Genomic DNA, 22,816 nt, shown 5'->3' with positions numbered 1-22,816 from the left:
TTCAATCCATATTTACTATATATTATAGAGGGGTAAATTATAAATGTACAAAGAATTCAAAAATCTGAGTTCATATTATCCTTTTCACTCTTGGAAAGACAAGTAAGTTTATAATTTTATTACAGATTTTAAAATGTAGAATCTAAATTCTAACTTTTATTTTCTTAGAAATCCTTCCATCTACAGAAAACATTTTTTTGGTGTTTTTGTTAATGAGTTCAAGATTATTAGCCTAAATTATAGAAGGGATTAATTTATGGAGCTCAGGGTGATTATGGAGGAGTCACCGAGAATAAGTGAGTCTTGTCTCTTTAATCTGTGCCATGACATCACACTAATTGTTACCTTCTCTTCCGCTTTGCTTCCAGTGGTGCCACTGGGCCTTTGATATAGCTAAGACTAAATGTATAAACAAACGGGTTTGACTTATGCACAGCTTTAAAGGCAAATGTCTAAGATCAGTCACTGTCTTTTCTTGGCTTGTGGTATAACGGTGTGCAGCAGGAGCACATGAGGAGGCAGAAGATGGTATGGTAAGAGTCAGAGAATAGGCTACAGGTTGGGGTACTCTTACAGAACAGCTTGTTCCAGTAGTGAGACCTCAAGTGCCCCACAAGAGCGCTCTCCATTCCTCCGGAGAGCATCTCTACCAATAACCCGACTTTCTCCCACGGGGCCCCAGCTCTTAAAGTCCTCCCTACCACTCAACACTGTCATGTTGGAGACCAAGCCTCCAATGCATGAACTCTAGGGAACTTTATTTATATTATTTATTTACATTGCTTATAATCTGCCCCAACTTTATCACATAGTTAAGTAACAATAAATGTATGTTGTTTCATGCTTTTGTCACTTCGCCTAATGAGTAAGTAGGGTTCTATTCAAGTCACATTGCTAAGGGGTAGGTGCCATGGGGAGGGAGGGAGGGAATTTTGTAAGTGTCAAGTGTTTATCCATGGATGCAGAGCCACGGAGCATGCTATAGTACATATGCACACGTGTACAGACAGATTACTAACCAGTTTCCTAGAAATATAAACATTTTTCTTGCACATTCTCCTACAAATGAGTTGTAATTGATTGTACACTAATATCATATCACACATTTGAGCCTCGAGAACCATGACATAAGCAAACATTTTTTTTCTAAAGTAGCCCGTCTTGGTTATTTTGTTATAGTAATGAAAAATGGACTAACAGAATAGATTTGCCAATTCTAGCTGGAGCACAGGACATTTGTTCAACAGTTATCAGAAAGGAGAATCTGGGAATGGGTGGGGAGGTGTGCTCTGAGCTGAATTATGGAGAGACACCTCTAAAAACCTACATAAGTCTGCCTGGGCGTCCCTGTGTCTGGAGAAGTTAGACATTAAACAGTAAGCATTAAAAAAAAATCACAGCATGTCAAGAGAGAATAGCTTCAATAAAAAAGAACAATTTTACAGTTTAGTATTCTTAAGGGATTTTTCCCTCTCTATCATTTGAGCAAAACACCCCACACCCTCTTTGTCCTAAATCCTGCAAATTATATATTTGGATCCAACCTTTTAACAGACAAATTGGCTCTGCTTCCAGATGGTTCTATTCCAGAACTCTACAGGGTAGGAGATGTTTACATGGACAGTGTTGCTTACTAATGTTCACTCCCAGCCCAGACCTCACAGGCATTCCTAGAAAGGTGAGCATCAGCCTTTTGAGGATGGACAGCAGCATATAAGGAAGGCTGACTGAGTTTTTGAATCTTCTATAGACACAGGGCCTAGACACAAGTAAACATTTGAACAATGTCCTTACTGAAGTGGATTTCCACGTAGATCTGCTGCAAGGTGTAGATTCGAGCCAAAAGCCTGAACATTGTCATAAAAGCCTCTAATCAAAATTGCAATTTGACATCTCAGAGTGTCCCTAAGATGGAGGCATTCTTCTCTTTCTATCAAATCTCTGACCTTTGGAACTGATGTTGAACTTCACATGTCCATGGCTTGTCACCGTGGTGAGCCACCCTGAAACCAGCAACATATGTGTCCTTATTCCTGCTTTAACCTTTGCCTCTGTGAACTCCCAACAAGACTGTATTCCAGAGCCGTGTCGTAAGAGCTTTCCATTCGAGTTGTTGCTAGAAGCACAATATTGCAAATCAGACCCCTTTAGCACTTCATCCCAGCTGATTTATTCACCTTCCTCCTTGTGTGGTTGTGTAGTATTGCCACAGTGTGGCATCCTGGATAGCAGCTCCAGCTTTGAAGAATTCTCCTAGGTAGCCTGGTGGCCTGGACGTGGTCACACCAGCATTAGTGCCTGGTGGTGCTTGGCTTCCAGCTCTTAACAAAATGGGAGATGATTAGCGACAAGAATGATTCTGAAACTTACTGACTAAAATAGTTTTTGATTCTTTTTTTTTAAATAGAAATTTCAAATGGACCCCATGCCTCTTCTGGCCCATGGAATAATACTACTTTGATATTTACGATTTGTGATTTTCTTGTGACACTCTTGAGGCTTTTAGTAAATACTCAAGGCTTCTTCAAAATTGTGAAATTTTTAGAAAAAGTAATCAAATGTGTAATTTCTTGAAATACTTAAAGAGCCTCAATACAGGTTAAAAGTAGTCCTTCAAAACACACTGCTTTGAAGAGTATATAGCTATATATGTATTTTATTGACCTTCACCTAGTGCCCAGGATAGTGGTAATTAAATAAACATTTATTTAAGTTTTCAAATGTTGTCTTGAATGGAATGAAAATTGTATCTTAGGATATGCTCCACATACTCAGTCCAGTTTATGGAGCGGGCAAGTAGTGATTACATTCTCACTTCTTTGATGACATGTCTTTGAGCCAGCTTAGCTCATTTCTTCCCAGATTTCCCTCTCAAGAAAGGCTGCCATGTTTGACTTCCTGTTTTAGAAGTGCATGATGTTGCAGGCTGGATAAAACAGTCTATCCCGAGCACACAGCTGCTCCCCAGAACAAGCTGCTCCCCAGCACACAGCTGCTCCCCAGCCCACAGCTGCTCACTGGTGACCTGAATGAAGCTAAAGTCCACAGTCTTTCCACAGCTCAGGCAGAGAACTGGAAAAGCCTCTGGAAAGGCCATCTGATTTACAGTTTCCATTTTCTCCCTATTTCAAAACCTAGCACAAACAAGTTGTGGTCACATTAAATGGCACCCACACAGCGGGTGGCACATTACATATTTACACTTCACCACAATGTGGGAGTCATTATTTCAGGTTAGCCAAATGCTGTGTGTGACGGCGCCACATGGCAACATTTGTTCATTTGTGTGTGGCCTGGATTATGATGAAATGTACATAATGCTTTCTGGCTTCACTGTTTAGGGTGCCCAATGGGATTTGTTTTTTATTATTTATTTATTTATTTTTATTATTAAACCAAACTTTTCAAAATAATGTTTCAACTTGAAAAGGAGATGGATTTTTCCTTCAAGGCTCTAAATTTGGAATCCCTTAGCAGTTAGCTTTCTTGCTGTGTAAATACGGAACAAGAAATACCAGAATAAGTTGATCTAATATAAAACCAATAGGATTCCTTAGTTTTAGAGAGCCATATATTTTAGATTTATAGATAAGAATTTAAGAAGGGGAGAGAGAGAGAGAGAGAGAGAGAGAGAGAGAGAGAGAGAGAGAGAGAGAGAGAGAGAGAGAGAGAGAGAGACAGAGAGGGAGAGAGAGAGAGAGAGAGAGAGAGAGAGAGAGAGAGAGAGAGAGAGAGAGAGAGAGAGAGAGAGAACGAACAGAGCTCTTGAGTAGCAGGGAGAATTCCGGAAATCAGGAGCTACCAACCTGCTTTTGTAAAGTAGACAATCTAACTTAACTCCCTTTCCTTTGAGAAGTCTGAAATTTGGAATAATAACAATCAAGATCTTTGAAAATTTTACCTACTTCTCAAGACCTTTTTGGAGGAAATGCCATTTATTCTGTCTATAAAAAAATGGAAGGTAGCTGGGGAGGGGGTGTCTTGTTACTTTACCTGGACTGCTGGGCCACACTCATAACTGTCCTGGTTATGTGCCTGCTGCAGGTTGGATATGCCTAAAATTGCTTCTTTCTTTTGGGTTTCCTTTCTACTGTTATAACAGTCAAGTGGCTACTCTTTTGCCAGCCAAAATCCTACCATTGAGAAATAGCTTCTTTGGCTACTTTTAAATTTTTCATTAAATTTTAATTACACCACCACCGCCTTCCCTTTTCTCCCTCCAGTCCCTATCACACCCCCGCCTCACTGCCTCTCAAATTGCTATATTGTTTGAGAATAATAGCAGAACAGCTTGCGTAAGCTCATTGTAGACCAAGCTATCATGACAAATCTCCTCCATCCACAACGGGCCAAACTCATAGACACAGAGAGCTGGCTTTTCACTTTTGCCTGACTGCTTTCTATACCTACTAAGGTGTTGGTTGAATTATACACGAGAAATAAAAGAATATTCCATACATCCAATTGTCTTCTGGCTTGAAAAGAGAAGAATGCCCCCTCGTCACCATAACATGCTTCACGGAGGTGCTAAGTTCCGAATGCCAGGGTTTCCAGGATGCAGTGGCTGCTATGGCTGAGCCATGAAAGGTGAGGCTCCTGCTTGGGGACTTGAGAATTCTAAAGAAAGGACCTACAAGGAGAGGCGGTACTGGCAGTGGCAGTATAGGCAAACAATGCTTGTTGTCTGTTAATCCTGTACAATTAACACTGACGAAGGAGAAAATACAGTTTGCAGAACTCCAGTGTGATCATAACATATCCCAGGAAATCATGTCGGATTTAATCGCAGGTGTGAAATTAACCAATGCTATTTTCATAAACGCTATAATTAACCCAGATTTCCAGTAAGAGGTCTTTAAGGTTCTAGAGAATTCTCTGTAGTCATCTTTCCTTATGTATTTACTTCTGAAAGGGTGGGCAAACCCCTGAACAGATTTTTCTTTCTCAATTTTGACCTATTCCTTGTTCTAGTCAAAGTGGTACACACAAGATCCATGTTTACTTATCCACAGCCACCCCCTTTTGTTTCTGTGTTTCCAAATATGTGTTGTAGGTTTTTGTTAATGTTTAATTTTGCTTCCAGGAAAAGCATTGTCTATATTTGGCTTTCTTGTGTTTGCCACTTAAGAATGCAGAATTTATTATTATGTGCTTAAAGCAATCATTTAACACTGACATTTTAAGTATGACAATAATCCAAGTAATTGTCACCCATTCAGTTAACTGAAAACATCTTCACGTCCTAAGAGGAGTAATTATAATGCAGTGTTACTGTCTTTTAATTGTAGACATGTTTGTTTTGTGTTTATTTTGGTTTAGGCTGTCTTCAAGGGCATCCCTAGTCTCAGACTTGGCAATCTGCCCTTTCTTGTTCTCTGATTCTTTCTGAAAAATAAATGAAAACACCGTGACAACAGTTTTGAAGGGGGAAAAAAAAGAGTTTATTGTTTTATGTTTTATAGGCTTTTGCTAATGTTTAAAATATGAGCTCTTATGATTCTAGAATATGAGCCGTTTTAGTTATTGCTTTATTGTTATTTTAATTGTTAAAATGAGTTATTTAGTTATTTATTTCACATGTGTATTTGTGGGTATGCCTGTCTGTGGGTGTGCACTGGCCATAGTGCACATGCAAAGGTCAGAGGAGAACTTGGTTCATCTCCTTACCACCTACCTTGTTTGAGACCGGGTCTCTTGTTTATGACTGTAAACACCAGGCTAACTAGTCCATGAATTTCTGGAGGTTCCCTTTTCTCTACTTCCTGCCTCCCTGTAGTGGCTCTGGAATCACACACACACACACACACACACACACACACACACACACACACACACACACACACACACACCACCCCACTCAATTAAAATACAGTAAATCTTTAAAAATGTGATAAATCACTATATAAGTAAGACATAAATATTGATTTCATGTGTGCCCAAAGATGCTCCCAGATGAGGTTTAGCTATCTCAGGTCCTATTCTTCTAGTATCTCTCACTAATGGTGAAAGGCGATGTTGTTCTTTTGGTTCTGTAAGACATGGGTTCAAATGTCCAGGGTGAATTTTCACCCTCAGGATGTTTCCTTGGGGGTTACTTTGTGTGAGGATTATTGTAGTGCTCCATCATTTTGGAAACCTTAATTCAAAGTTTTCTTTCATTTTCCAATTTAGCACCATATGTTTTTCTTAAAGAGCTCGTCTTTTTCATACTCCGCACTCTTGTTCCCACTTAGCACGCTGTGCTCCTACGCTACCCACTGAGAGGTAACGTATGTGAGTCTTCTTCTGTGCTGGTTTCGTTCTGTTGCACTTGGTCACTAATATTTTAATGAATAGAACAGGAAATGAACATTCCTTGCCATAACTGATCTTTAATGTGATTCTAAGCGCATCTGCATGAGCACTGGCCACAATTACCACTGCCATGTGTGGCCCTTTGGTGCTGTGACTTTGTCTGTGAGCACATATGGACATGCAAACACATGTGCACACAAGTAACATGTGTGCATATACAAACCTTCTTCAGCTTTGTTGAGACGATGATTTTGCTGAGAAGTCTTCCCACCTCCGTTCTAAGTAGCACTCGCTGTTCATGGTATGTGCACTGTCTACTTAATAACCGTCTTGTCTCCTACAAACCACATAGCACCAACCCCAACAATTAAATCAACTAGAGTTTCAATTATTCTTTCACCTCTGCTTTCCAGACCTCTCAGCCCTACTGAGAAATGCCTTTTGCATATTCTTTTTGCTCTTTAGACAATTGTGTGTGTGTGTGTGTGTGTGTGTGTGTGTGTGTGTAGTGTAGTGTGTGCGTAGCTCACACTCACTAATGTCACACCAAGTCCCTTTATTACTCACCTCGACAAGTTCCTTTCCCAAACTCACGTCTTTCCACATTATTTCTTGATCCGATGAGTTTACCCAGGGCTGTCTGGATGGCCATGGGTTTGCTACTTATTACTGGAGCACAGTGAGTGTGTCTGTGGATACACAGCGGAAGACCATGCCTGACCCTTTCTCTGTTCCCTGCACCTCACATGGTAATGTAGCAGGTGTAGATCGTCCAGATCTCCTCAGATGCTGCCTTGTCTGAGAAGCCTTCTATGCTCACATGGTCGGTCACCCATAGCTACCCCATTCTTATTGGTATCTCTAAATTTTTATAGTATTTGATTTCCTGACATCATCTTATTTCACATAATATTTTTCAAAAACAAAAAACACCCAAAACATCTGTGCTTAGTGTATATAATCTAATGAGCTAGACATGTGGATATGCATATGCAGATATGTATGTAACGCGATGAACTGGACATGCACATATATACCTATACAGATATACATATAATCCGATAAGCTGGACGCACAGATATACATATGCAGATGTACATATAATCTACACATCTGCATGTACTCATGATAAAAAAAATACTAGGGACTGACATTGGTTTTTGCTTTTTAAAGATGGTCTTCAGTTTTTGAAGGGAATTGCATGAACAGATAGATAAGAATGTCTGGAGTGTACCGTGGGTGGTCCTGCATCTCTTGCTGGGCTTATACTTACGTCAACACAGGGGAAGAGGGCCCTCCTGACCAGCTGATGGAAAAGCAAAGTGCAGAAACCCAGATGCTTGGTGCCCACCGGAAGTTCTCTGCTGGATTAGCCTTTCTGTGGGCACAACTAGGCACTGCCTTCCAACTGAAAGTAGAAGGTGACGAGACAACATCTTGCCAGGCTCACGGTAGCTACACACAGCCTGGTTGCCTTAACTAGGGACCTGGAAGAGAAAGGATGCAGCATAAGGGGTTAGGGAACTGGAATGTTTGCTTTTGAGGGGCTCAAAATGTAACCAGGTTTTAAAACTAGCCTCCTGATCTGTCAGAGAAATGTTCTGAGACACCCAGTGGGTCCTTGAAACCCCAGACATCACAATAATGATAAAACAGAAGAAGAACAGCAGTGTACAGCAGCAAAACCACCAACATCACCACTGTCACACTTTTGGATCATTATTTGATAAAACAAGGATCACCTGAACTCCAGCACTGTAACACTATTAGCACCTGGTAACAGATAATTCCTGAATGACTAACAGCAAGCAGCTTATACAGTGTGGATACCTTGTTAGCAGACATGATTTTCACCCCCCGGGAGCAGCTCTGTGAAGGATTTCTTCATGTTACTCACTGCATTACACAATTTAAACTTACAAGTGGTTTGTTTCTGGAAATTTCTATTTATTTGTTTACTTGTTAGTTAGCTTGCTTGCTTGTTTGTTTATACCATAATAGACTGTGGGTAAATGAAAACATAAGAAAAGATCATTGGTAAAATAGAATTACTATGTTGCCTGGAAAATAAATGGCGAGAGGCCACCACCCAGAGAGAAGCGCTGAAAACCCACATTGACAGAAGCCATTATCTATCACTGACGCTGGCTTTGTGGCTCCAAGGATCAAGTAGCTCCATGCGCACTGGTGCGGCTTCTGCTGAAGTTTGACCGTGTGGCCTGCCGTTCATTAAGAGCCACATTATCCGCTGCTGCCAAATGTCTCACTCATTGAGAGAACTGCCACCCCAGGTTAAGCATCACAGCTCAAGACCCCCTTAGAAGAAGCGGTAGTTCAGCTTGACTAGGCTCAACACATATTCCAGATACAGCTTTGCATTTAATACCAACATGGCCGTGGTCAAGATCATTATCTGAAAGTTTATAGTGCGTGATCCACTGACTCACAGGCCGTGCAACCTGGCCTTGGGAAGCAGAAAGAAGCTACCATTCTGGATAGGAAATCCGCCAATCCTGACGTACTCCTACCTCAAGAAGCTTCTAACCAGAAACACTGACAGAGCAAGGTCTGAGAAAGGCAGCCAAAGTGCTAGCTGGAAAACGTGGCCCTGCAAGGATGGGGAAGCATGTTGTAAAGAAACACAACTGTGTGAAGAGGAGGACTGGGTATGCCCAGTATGCAGTCTCCTAGTGACCCATTCCGGTTTCCTCACCCAGCAACTAGGTTTATAATTACGTAGTCCCAAATCTGCATAGTTCCCGAAGCCCTTGTTTCCAAAACAGAAGCAATCTCCCTCTAAAAATCCAACTCAGGCCGTCGGACCTTAAGACAGGGTCACATCAGGCTTTTCAGGGCCACAGTTAACGCTTACAATCCTTTCATAATTGTGATTTTAAAAGAGTTCTTTTTGCAGTGTTGGAGATTGAAACCAGAGTAAGCATGAGCCATGTTCGGCCACTAAGCTACATCCCAAGCCCTATAAAGGTTTCATAAAAATATGCAGGAAAGTCCTTTGTAAAAATGTCATACTATGAGGATGCTAAATTTCTTGTATTTGAATGCTTTGGTTTGTTTTGCTTTTTAACTGATGAAAGTAAAAACTTCCCAAAACCCCGAGGAGAGTTTTCAGAAGTAGGATCTCTCATCACTTTGTTTTATGGTCTACCCCACATCCAGCAGATACAGGCTCTGTGAATCCTCTAAAACTGTGGCACAAAAGTTAGGTTTGTTGACGCAGGCCTAGGAGTTGGTCCAGTTTGGGAAGTCAGTGGCCTGACACATCCCACAGAATACGGCTATTGGAGCGTATGCCTCTGTCTGTATTTATTGACACAGAGACTCAAAAGTTCCTCAGAAAAAATTTAATTAGCTCTTTAATTTCTAGATTTCCTCAGAGCCATCAACACAAATTACATTTTATAATAGGTGACTAAATAAAACAAGTCAGGATTGTATTAGAAGGAAAAGAATTAATATTTTATATTCTGTGTGTGTCACGCTGAATTATGAAGGTATACGTTCCTCCAGTTTAAGTTCTTATTTGGGAATTTAAAGAGGAGATACAAATGAATAGTTGTTAAAATTTTGCCTGGACATAGTAGGAAGGATTTTGATAGTATTTCTATGCAACACTTCTCCATAAGCATAGACAAGAGTGCAGTTTGAGCTATTTGTATTATTAGTTGATGAGAAAATACCATAGTTATCATTCACAAAAAGCCAATAAAATATTTCTATTTCCTAATATTAGTTGAGCAGCTGGCATGAGACAGTCACTATTCATAGCTTTATAAGTATCTGGTTTTTAATTTCTCCACTGTCCACTGAAATAAACACTGTCTTACAGGCTTATTTTCCAGATGTTGAACATGTTACTCAGGTATACAGAGTTGAAGCTGAAAATGATTGCATCTGGTTTGAAAATTCATATTTTTTAAAATTGTGGTAGAAATGTTCGATTAGTACTGACATCGATAGGATGAGAAGGCCACATCCCAGACTTCCTCTCAACGTTGAGTCTGCCGCATCTGAGTCAGACATCTCTGTTGGTCTGGGGGAACGTGAGATCTGGTGTATTTAGCACGTGCCTACATTCCACGAGCTAATTAAACCAGATCTTCCAAATTTGACTGCTACGGTATACTCTGCATGTTTGAAGCCTTGTGACATTGATCACTAGACATCAGTGTCCAAGCCTGAGTATATAAATCTGACCCCTACGCCCCACATGGTGTCCTCTGACCTCTGCATCTATGCCTATGTGCACACAGGGTGTACATATACTCACACAGGAAAATAGTTTGCCTGTTTTTATTTTAACTCATGTGTACACTGTGGGTATATTCGGCCCTGTGTTCTCTCCTGTTTACAATAAATCTGATTTTCTTTCTTTTTTTTTTTTGGTACAATTTGGGCCACCTTTCATTTCTGGATTTTTTTTTTTCAAGACAGGGTTTCTCTATGTTATCTTGACTGTCCTGGACTTGCTTTGTAGACCAGGCTGGCCTCGAACTCATAGAAATCAATCTGCTGTGATCAGCCTCCCGAATGCTGGGATTAAAGGTGTGCGCCACCACACCTGGCTTTCATTTCTGGATTTTTAGGGGCACAATACTTGTTCATCTAGTATACATTACCCAAACTTTGTTTCTAGGAAAGGTACAGAAGAAAATAATACAGCATTATGTTATTTTGTTTCAATGTAAATGTCTGAGCATTCCTGCTACACCTGAGATGCCTAGATAGAGAACTCAAATATGATTACAGGGCTTGTAATTACAGTCTCCATCTAGTCCATCCTCCCTTATATTTATATCAGGAATGATCCTTCTTTCAAAATGGCACATCCCTTTCTATAGCTAACTCATTCTCTTCCTTGGTCCTCATATCTTCAAGAGATGAGCCGTGTAATTGCCTATTTTGGGAAGGAAGCATCTAGGGTTCACAGACCAGATAACTCACAAAACAGTTCAAAACTTGTAATGAGAAAATTTGGGTTCAGTCTGGGTCTTTGGCTCTTAGCCTAAAGGGATGCTATCTCCTCCATCCTTAGCTTAGGGTCTTGCACATCCTGGGAAGACCCTGTTATGTTTTGAGGCCGGGAACGGGAGCTTTGTTCTGTTCTGTTTCTCCTATGCTACTTTGTTAACGCATTATCACGCTGCTCATCAACATAATTGTTTTCAGAGCTAACGGCTGTTTTTATATTATTGCTCAAGTTATTAATAAAACTTCCTTTATGCATGAAGCATTTAGCCAGTTTCTCTTATGAAGTACTTTGTAAACACTATAACTAATTGGGCCAGGAAGGGAACAGGAAGGTAAATGCTCCCCTTCACCCTCACAGATGGCAGCCAAGCAAAGTGACTTACTAGCATCAGGAGGTGAGCTACAGTAGTAGCTCTCTGCTTCCAGAGCAGGCATCACCGTTCAGTCCGGAGTAAGCACTGTCCACAGTTCCCCAGATGTCTTAGAAGTCATGAAGCGCTGGACCTACTCATCTCCGTCTCTGGGAAAATTCTTGATGGAGAACGAGATGACTCTTGCTGTTGCAACTGTATTATTTATCACAAACTGCTCAAGAAAATGTTATTTGTAGATGCCAAAATTAATGCTCTAAATCAGAAACATGGCGTATTGAACAAGAGATAGATTATTTGCAAAAGTGCAAAACCGGTTTTGATTACTTTGGCTTTAAGTCTGATTTTGTTTCAAAGTTGGACCTCAATTTTTTTTTTTCATGCCTCTGTCCCTGTCTGTCTCCAAAGCTTCGCACTCATATTCAGAGACTGTCATTGAAAAATAACAGCCTAAAGAGTTTGGAAGTCTCCTTGGACTCTTTCGATAGACTTCAGTTCCTGTTTTCTCATTAGAACATTCACACTTTTGTGCCTCAGTGGGAAAGATCAATTATTTCAATGTCAGTGGTGGTAATATTACCCCTAAGATTTAGCAATTTTCAAAGATCTTTTAACTTAATTAGAAGCATTTGTTGTAAATTGAATTAGACCTGTTAAAAGTGCAGTGTGTTATATTAAATGCATAATATCCAAATTGGCCAAGGAGGCACAATTTTAAGGAGAACGTTCCAGTCTAAAAATGGCCACATTGCAATAAACAGGAAATGGTTCTCTCCATCAGCTTTCTGAAAGTCAAAAGAATACGTAAGGATTTTTATCCCAGGATATCTATGTTAGCGTGTATATGTAGACAGACACCGTTGCATAAAACATATATGTTTCATACAAATGCTTGAAACATGGAAGATAAAGCAGAGAAGACACAAACTTAAAAATAAAGCTGAAGCCACAGGTAATTAATATGTTAACATTAATACCATGTTCAGTACATGATTGTAATTTTGTAGTAATTAATTTTTAGTGAATACATTCCTCTTTTAAAAGATGAGCCTTCTTGTCCTCACATATTTTCCCTTGCTCTCTTGAACATGTGGTCAGTGTGAACTCGTCCAGAGAATGCCAACAAGTCAAAAATGGCTAATGGCGCGCTGCTGCGGGTTCACGAGGTTTTCTTTAACTGATCTTTAGAGAATTTTCAGTGTAGTTTTCAAATGTCTTAGGCACAAGCAAGGATGAGGAGAGAGGCTGGGCTACTGGAATGTTGAAAAGGGTACATTAAAGGATAGGCCAGCTAATAGACTTTATATGGCCTAAAAACACCTGGAACCATTTGATTAAAAAAATGTGCTCAGGTGATTTGTGGGAGGGGTGGCCCAGAATCTTCTGAGGGCATATGGCCTCATTGGCAATTTCATGTCAGGCTTTAAAACTCCCGATCTGTGAGAGAGCAATGCTTTTGGACATTGAAGGGAGGTGGGTGCAAACCTTCCACAGATGCTAAAGCTCCCAAGTGCTCAGGTCCCTAATAGAGCACCTCCTGCCGAGTGTGTAAAACCTACACAATCCTCACAGCCTTTGGCATGCTCACATCCTCTCCAGATTACTCAGGACACCTAGTACTACACAAGTCTGTGTTAGTGGTTATCAACTGTGCTGCTCAGGGACAAGGGACAAGGAAGCTGTTCGCACATGCTAGGACACATGTGAGTTTTAAAAGGCTTTACTTGTGTGAGGATTTCATACATACGTCCTGTATCCCCATTGGTTCCCACCGCTTGTTCTCACTCAACTCCTTCTGGGTCACCCCTTTAACTCCCTCTGTCATTCATTACCTCTTCTTTTCTATTTTACCAATTAACCTCATTTGTATCAACTACTACTACTCTGTCTTGGGAGCATGTACAGCACCTTCCAGCACTATGAAAGCCAGTCTTTGGGAACAGGCTTCCAGGCCAGCTGCTGTTTGGTTTTTTCAAGTCATGTGACCAAAATGTGTCCAAAATGTGTGATGTCCTCAGTAGTAGGTCCTTGCCTTCAAGTTCTAGAAGGCAGATGAGGCATTAGTCTATCTTGCTTGGGAGTTTTCACGAATTCTCCTGAGTCAACTGCATGTATTCCATACTTGGCACTGGGATTGCTGTTAGGGAGTCTGTGACTCTTGGGGACAGCATTATTAATCATAATAGACTCTAGACAAGAACCTACCATTGGCATTTTCCTAAAAAAATATGATGCCCAACTGTATACTAAACATTTATTTTATATCTACAGACGACTTTATCTCTCACCGCCCCCCCCCCCGCCCCCCATCAAATGCAGTTTTGGAAAAACTATTTTCTTTGCACTAAGAAGATGGTGCAGTGTGTTAAATGTTGGCTATGTTAGCATGAGGCTCCAAGCCTCAAACATCCACGTAAAAGCACAGATGAAGGGCCTCAATAACTCCATATCTAGAGGTGCAAAGCTGGCTGGATTTCACAGGCTCACTGGCCATTCAGCCTAGACAAAACGATATGCTTCCGGTTCAGTGAGAGCTTCTTGTATTCAAAAATAAGATATGGGCCAGTGGGAGATGGCTTAATGGGTCAAGGCACCCTCTACGTGAGCCTGGCGACTGTGTCAAGTTCCCAGAACTCACATAAAGTTGGAAGGAGAGAACGTTTCATAAAGTTGTCATATCACACACACACTCACACACACACACACACTCACACACACACACACACACGCACGCACGCACGCACACACACGCGCACGCGCGTGCGCAATAATAACTCATTAAAATTAAATAAAGAAGAGTAAATGTATTTTCAGTTAAAAAATTAGACTTTGATCCTCTGAGAACTGTGCATGGGGTGAGATGTCCTGTGCCTCCACTCCTACGTTCATGATTTCACTTTGCAGAACTCAGAGGAGAAGCTCTCTCTCTCATCAGCTTGGAAATGAGAATTTGAGCTGTGTTTCCTCATAGCACTTTATGTGTAATCAAAGCATTTGTGCACTGGGCCTCAGCCCCATGCATTAGTGCTTTGCACTTGTCTGTGTCTGTCAGTAGACCAAAAGTTCTGTGAATAGATAACAAGGCCCTCACCTGTGTGTCCCTTGAGAATACCCTCACATCCCATTGCTGCTGGGACAAATTATGCGCACTTATGACTTAGAGCAACAGAGTTCTGACAGTGCACTTCTAGAGGTCAGAGGTCTGAAATATGTCTCTGGAGGGAATGGAGGCATGAACAGGCCTGAGTTTTGCTAGAGATGCCAAGGGACAATGTTTCCTTGTCCTTTTTCTGTTCTACAATTGGTCTGTATTGCTTAATCATCTACGTCTTCATAGGCTACAAATTTAAACCAAATTTCTTGGCTGCCTCTCTGGTTCTCTTTCTGTCTCCTTGGTTGTCATTTTACAATCTTTTTAAAAAATTTTTTTATTAATTTATTCTTGTTACATCTCAATGGTTATCCCATCCCTTGTATCCTCCCATTCTTCCCTCCCTCCCATTTTCCCTTTATTCCCCTTCCCTGTAACTGTTCCTGAGGGAGAAGACACTTTTACATCCCAAATAATTTAGGATAGTCTTATTTTAAGCTGCCACCAAAAGTTCTTCTGCTCCTTAATTCATCACTGCAATATTATTTTACATAATCACAGATTCTTGGGGGGGGCAAGGTATGTGACATTTTCAGGGGTACTGTTCTTTCTTTAACACTATTATAGGACGTGGCATGTCATGCACATTCAGTAATGATCTAGAAGTAGCCAGAATTCTGCAAAGGAAGCAACATTCCTTTCAGGTTTTGGAGCAAGGTGCTATCAGTCTCCTGGTGTCTCTTGATCTTGAATTTTTTGTGATAAACTCATCCAATAGGTGATGAGGAAAAGTCTGGATGTAAAGACAGGAGCACGCAGAGAAGAACATCCCTGGTTACTCGCCGCATTGTCCATGAGCAAATCACGTAACCGACTTGGGCTTTACTTCTGCTTCTGTGATCACAAGAGAGATTAGGATGTGATCTCTGCATGGTCCTTTATGTCTTCACTTTATTTATTTTAAGTTAACATTTTTAATATCTTCATTTTAATGGCTCTTTGAAACAATAATAACTCTCTAAAAGGCCTCCGAAGCATGGAGCATGTTTGATCAAAAGGAAATAAAAATAGAACATGGCAGTGGGACTAGAGAAATACCCCAGTTAATAAAGAACTTGTCTCTTAAGTTTGAGGACCCAAGTTTGGGTCCTCAGAAGTCATATGAAGGTGGGTTCAGGAGCAGGCGTTTGTTATCTCCACATGCCTGTGATATGGGTGATGGAGACAGGGGAATCTGGCAGCTCACAGGCCAGACAGACTGATGTACACAGTGGTAAAAAAAAAAAAACAAAAAAACAAACAAACAAAAAAAAAACAAGGTACCATGTCTCAAACAAGGTGGAAGGCAATAATTGAGCCCCAGGATTGGCCTGTGACCCCCCACATCCTCCCCACGCTCACACACAAAAACCAGAGATATATGCACACAAATAGAAAATAATCTCATGATGAATATAAGATCATGAACAATTTAAAATGACCCAACGAAATGAGTAGTTATCTGAAACCACTAAGTGTTTTAAATGTTGCATGCGGCTTGTATTTAGTTATGCCAGAAAGGACTGTGGAAATTTTAGTGCCATCTATTGGTACTGATCTTAAATAAGGCTTATCATGGCCAGCTGATGAGTCTTTATAGCATACAGATTCCTTAGGGTTTATGTTCACTACAGAAGAGAGTTTAAGAATGCATTTCATAATTTGCCTCTCCAAAGCAATTTTGGTTTTCTTCATTTTATTATCACTACACTGATGGATTGTAGAAATCTTGTTTGACTTCAGGTCTCTATAGAGATTGGGTATGCAAGGGGGGTATATGGGTGTCATATGAAATGTGGATGAAGCTCAGAGAAATAGGCTTCATTTAATAGCTGAAGGCTGGATGTCCTCTCTATTCCCCTCTCCCAATGGTGGCGCACCCCTGTGCAATGGAAGTGCCACCTGCATGCACCAAGGAGGGGCAGACGGCCTCAGTGTGATTTTCCAGTGATCTTTGTGTTCCATGGCTTCCCTTATAACCAACAAATCGATTCCTACTCTCCGTGTTACACACCCCAGTGGTAGGTGGCATTTATTATCCTTTCGATGGTCAGACTCTTTGTGCATAACCAGGAGGGATTACAGAGGAAGGTAAGAAGGGAGGGGGAGCTGTGGGTAGTAATCTTCCAGCACAGAGCATCTTGTAACGTGCATTGCATCTTCACAAGATCAACTAAGAGGCTCTGGAGAGGCAAGAGAGGCAACTGAGAAACAAGGACATGGGAATCTGTTGAATGGAGTGCAATTTGAATGCCGTCTATGGAGAGACAGTTGTAGGTATAATTCTATGTAATTGCATTGAGACTCAGGTGGAAGCCATAGAATTAGAAGGCAGGAGATGCTGTAGGCTGTAATAGGGACATCAGTTGTAAGACCGTATCTCACTAGCTTCTCTAATAAAAGCTAATTCCTCGTTTATTTAGAATCACCTAGCACCACCAATTCTTTCACTAATATCAAATTTCTAGGCATATAAACTTTTAAGCATCAGATGATTAACTTTGCCTAAATTATTTGAACCCACATGTGGGGTTACCACCCTTAAATGAATGAAAACTAATATTGACTTGTATTAATTCAGAACAAATGATTATTTTGAGTGATGTGTGAGTGTAGTTACTGTCAAGGGGCTTTCATTGTTTTTCTAAATCAAATGTCTGACAAGCAAAGATTTTTTTTTTTAAGAGTGAGTGGAAATACTTAATTCATGAAATTAACTGCGAGTGGGGGATACTTATTTCATGAAACCAACCAGGACGTCTTTGGATCAGTTTCTGTGCATAAGAGCTTGAGTTGCTTAGTCACTAATGTCAATGGTTGTGAAAAGAACAATGGAAAATGCTGCTCATCAAATAAGCTTCCGTCTTTTCTGTTTTGCACCATTTGAGGTTTTCCAGCTTTCTGCAAACAACACAATGTGAAACCTGCATCTGATTTCTCCTTCCTTTGAAGAGGCAAAACAGTGACGGAGTAATTAACGGAAGGGATCACGGGCAGGATATTTTTGCTTGAGTTGTGTAGCAAAGTCTGGGTTTCATTTCCCATGATGGAAAAAGAGTAAGGTATTCTGTGGTTCTCTCATGAGAGACTTCAACCCCAATAGTATCTCTGTCTGTAACCAAGGCCCCCTGAAGAGTGTGCGTGTGTGTGCGTGCACACTCGCATGGGAACACGCATGCCTATGTACACTCATTCTTCATTCGTGTGACTGAAAGGCATGCTTGGTACAAAAGTGGGTGACAGTCCACTTCTCCACGCAAAACACTCAGGGAACCGTCGGTGTCATCTTTGGTGCCTTGTTAGTTGGTGGAGACCAAGAGGCCATAGCCACATCCCTACTCTTTTTTTATTCTAGACTCAGGCTCCCATGACTTACTTACCTTCTCTCCCTGTGGCATGCTTGCCCTTGTATCTGACAGTCTTCAGACAGAGGCGAGCTTTCTTAAGTGAAGTCTTTTTAATGTACCCATAGCTTCTACACTGTTCTGTTAAACAGTAAATTCTTTATTTTTAATTCTTATTTGTGTATTTTAGTGGCATATGCTTGACTCCCCTTAGGTTCAAATGTGGAATAGTTAACTTTTAACAACAGATAAACCTGATTATTATTACTTTTGATTCATGCTTGCACAGGCGTGTGTGTGTGTGTGTGTGTGCTCGCATGCACATTTATGTACAGTAATGGTCAAAGGACACCTATTGGGAGTTGATTCTTTTGCAATACCTTGTGGGTCCTGGTGCAAAATTCAGGATGTCAGGCTCGCTATCAAATTCCCTTGCCTGTCAACCCATCTCACGGGTTCCCTAATAAGTAACCTGCCCTTAAGTATATATGATATTGTGCACAGGTGAGATAAGAAGGAATACACCTTAGGTTTTCAAATTGTTCCAGAAAAGTTAAGTTTACTACTTATAATTATTTATTTCTCATAACATTAGCATGTAGCTCAGTGATGTGTGTATTTATGTGGCTGGGCATCTGACCTTGGGAATGCTCCAGCCTGCAAAGTCTATAAACTGTGACTCATTGCACAGCAAGGAAGGATTGCTTTTCTGGACACCCACCATTCAACATTTGCTTCCACCGACTCTAACTGCAGCAAAAAAAAGGTCACCTAGCAGGATCTGTTAGTTTCTGTCCTTTTGCGGCTGGATTATTTCACTTTAACTGTTCTCAAGGCTTATTCACATTGTGGTGTGTGTCAGAGTTCCCTTATTACTCAATAGTGTACAATAGTTTATTGTGTATTATCATATCTGATCCCTTCATCCATTCATCAGTGGGCACGAGTGTTGCTTTCATGTCTTGACTACTGAAGATGCTGCTCCCACGAGCAGACGTGTGAGTCTCACATCTCTGCTCTGCTTTCAATCCCTCTGGGTATGGGCTCATCCTTGGGATTGGTGGGCCAGAGGGTAGTTACAGGTTTCAGTTTGGTATGATATACAGCATACTCTTCCTCATAGTAACTTACTCTTTTGATGATTCAGTCAGGGACCCAGAACTCTAATACCAGTGCTTGAGCTTTTCTACTGTCTTGTATTCTTGTTGTTTTTAAATAGGCCTTGGGAGGAAGATGAATTCATGTCAGATGATTTTTGTTTATCCTAATTCACATTTACCCATGTCAGCTTCAGTCATCCACTGGGGGGAAAAAAAAAAGGAACATAAATGTGTTTGGTTTCTGAATGTTTAAAATTATTTCATTCAACTCTTCTCCCTTTCAGGCATATTGTTGATCCCAAATTTACCCATGCTTCTTTGCTTGCAGGCGCCCTTCAGTTGCAGACGGCCATGGTTCTGTAGAGTTATCCAAGCACCTCCACTTTGCATGGGTGACCTTGTTCTCAGAACTTGAATTAGCTCAATGGCAAAGCCAGAGCTTCTGGTACATCCTCCTGCTGGTGGCTTCTCTCTGGTTCCTGAGGCTCTACGTGCATTACCTGGGCCAGTGGCTTTTCCTCTGGGCCCTTTCAACTCCAGTTACAAAGTAAGTACTTTCCCCTGCGAGTCAAGGGGATGTGTTTTCATCTTGCTAAGGCAAAGCAAAGTACAAAATATCTTTCCAATTCACTTACTGAAAGACCTAAAATGGAGGCCTGGTTTGAAAAGACAAAAAAAAAAAGTATTTACCTCAGAGCAGGGGCTCTTTATTATAGTTACAGTGCTAGGCTGTGATTGGCTCTGTATATACAATTACTTAACTCGTCCATCAATATTTATTTAAAATTCAGTGCTTTGAAATATGTCCTGATATCTGAGCAAGACCCAAGCAAGAATTCAGCGGTAATGTTTTTGTTCTGTTTTGATTTTTATAAGAATGACATAGGCTGAAGGTATTTCAGAAATAATGTGAGTCTGATTTATTACCATACTCAGAAAGGCAAAGATTGCCTCTTCTACAAAATGATGGAATTCAAACAATTACCAAACTCAAGCCCAGGCAGCTTCCTGGGCCATTATGTTGGCATGGGGGAAGATGCTATTTTAAAGGTTATCTCTTTGTAGACATGATTCCATAGACTTTCCAGATAGACATCAGTAACAACACAAGTAATATTCATTTTCTCAAATGTAGATGGTACAGATAGAAACACACACACATGCATATTTTATGTTAAGGTGATTATGAAGAATTTGAAAACTTTGTGAAAAGAATTGCATATATGTATGTATGCATACAGACTTTTTTATTCTCTTCTAAAATGGAGTAATTAAGATTTGGATCTGTCGCAGTTGTGAAATTTATATGTGGCAAATAACTACATTTTCATTAAGATAGTTTTGCACGGTTATTTCTCTCTCTCTCTCTCTCTCTCTCTCTCTCTCTATCATCTATCTATCTATAATCTATCTATCTATCTATTTATCTATCTATCTCTATTTATCTATATCTATATATCATAGATATATCTATATATCATATATGTATACATTTCCTTAGTTTCAAAACCAGAAAGTACAAATGTTTTAGCCTGAGCCAATTACTTTTTATTGGTCATACTTTTACTCTTCATTAGAAAAGGAAGCATTGCTCTTACTAGTTGTTAAACCAACAAGATGGCAAAAAATATTGTGACAGTTCATTTTACTCAATTTCTTAAGCAGGGGACATGGCATGTTATGGCATTTTGGGGGCCTATTGTCTAGATCCACAGTCCTGACTCCACAGCTCCAAGCCACATCTCAGCTGTGAGGTACAGCAGTAACAATACTGCTGGCCCTCACCCTGTCAGGTCCTATACTAAGAAATCAACTTTGGTCTACTTCGTATCCATGACAGCACAGAAACAAAGCATCAAACCTCCTTTGAAGAAATAATCAAGGAATGGATAAAAACAAAAGCCTCTCTCCAATGGAATTCTCATGATTCACAAGAAGGGTGAACTCTGACACAGTTTTACACAGGCCGACCTGGAGAGAGATCTGCGCATAAACACGGTTGTCATGGTCACATGACAGGGAATGATGATGCCAATGGCATACTGGGGATAGCCTCAGTTACTAGCTTGAGGTTATGGGTTGAGGGATATGGGTTATCCTCTTAATCTCTTGCTATGAAATTTCAGTTGTTAGTGATGACTGTGTTCTTGATGTAAGTTGTAAGTTGCTTCAGAAAAGCTGTAAGGAAAATCAGTAAACTTCAGCCAAATTATGAAGGATCATTAATTAGATTTATCTCTCATTTTTACAAGGCATTAACTCATTAGAAAGTTCACTAGTGTATTTTGCATTTAAAATTGGTCACTAATATGTCCTGTGTGGTACAGAGAAGTTCTGGATGGCTCTACTGAGTGGCTCAAATGACATGCTCAATATGTCAATGTTTTGTTTTGTTTATGAGAACAGGGAATGAGGTAACTTGCCTTTCCATGGTTGCAAACTATCCTAGTGGTTAAGAAAGGTTGAAGACTTCTAACACTCAATTTCAGGTGCCATTTTGGGTCAAAGTTTTTATTAGTATTATTAGTATTACCAGTATTAGTATTATTAACTAAGGCAAAGCACATGGATCTATCAATGCTCTGTCTAATTTCGGCTGGTACCTGTGTTTCCCACCCCAATCCCTGCCGCAGATTCCAGTTTTATTCCTACACTGTTGATCTCTGCTACCCGATTTCTTCCCTTCACGTCGGAGAAGAGCTGGCTGTGATTGTATTGGGGCCTTTAGCTTTGAACACAATCACATTCCCCTTGCTTCTGATCAGATGGGGCTGTCAGCTACTGTTTTCTTCCTGCCCGGATGCCTTGTCAAAGCTAATCGTCACGATGGGACTATGGACAGTTCTAGACCCGTTGGCAGTGTTTATAGTGGATGCTTTCCTGGGGGTAAGTCAAATAAAATAACCATGATACAAATCCCTGGAATGCAGTTCAGCTTAGTGCATGACTCAGTTGACATGGGATGTTTCAATAATGATGTCGTTCTGTATTCATCCAGAATTGAAGTTATTAAGCCTTTCCGCATAAGAAAATAAATCATAGATGTCTCATATAATTGATTCAAATGTAATTTTTACTGTTGCAAACAAACAACTCAAAAATCAGTAGGAAATTACCTAGGAGATAAAATGCAAAGTAGCTGTACCATTTTCAAAACTTGTCCTGAAGTCCTATGTTTTCATGTAAAAATAAAACTTTTTGTATCTTTTTTTTTTTTTTTTACTTTAAACTAAAGATTTTTTTTTCACAGAAAACTTTCCCAGAAAAGTACTTCTACCCTACCTCAGTCAGTGAGCCTGACTTCCTATCTGCTTTCTTCTGGGACAGCCTTATGTAAGAAATATAAAGGCGAGATAAGAGCTGCCTGAACAGTTTGAAGTCATAACTTTTCAAAAGTCATGCCCCAGGCATTTGTTCCAACTTTTGTGATGATTTCAAAGTGACAAGCACATTTCACCTTAAAATACAGCCCTATCATTCCGAATGATTTCCCAGAGATGTGTGAAAATGCACAACGCCACATAGGAGGGCACAATTCTGGTACCAGGCAAGATTCTGTGATTTTAGTAATTGTTGCACAATTTTTTG

At 40.3% G+C, this 22,816-nt stretch overlaps 1 protein-coding gene across 1 annotated transcript in view; it reads left to right on the top strand.

The window, feature by feature from the left end:
• LOC127186970 (uncharacterized) overlaps positions 1-22,816 on the top strand; it is a gene marked incomplete at its 5' end in the record, with an annotated part of 268,435 nt that overhangs the window by 162,875 nt on the left and 82,744 nt on the right. Inside the window, 2 exons of the mRNA XM_051143234.1 lie at positions 19,557-19,775; positions 21,862-22,114. Coding sequence (XP_050999191.1) covers positions 19,557-19,775; positions 21,862-22,114 — 472 coding nt within the window. The remainder of the gene's footprint in view (positions 1-19,556; positions 19,776-21,861; positions 22,115-22,816) is intronic.

This window comes from Acomys russatus, chromosome 3 (assembly GCF_903995435.1).
Source record: "Acomys russatus chromosome 3, mAcoRus1.1, whole genome shotgun sequence".
NCBI lineage: Eukaryota > Metazoa > Chordata > Mammalia > Rodentia > Muridae > Acomys > Acomys russatus.
This window is presented reverse-complemented; position numbering and strand designations above follow the sequence as displayed.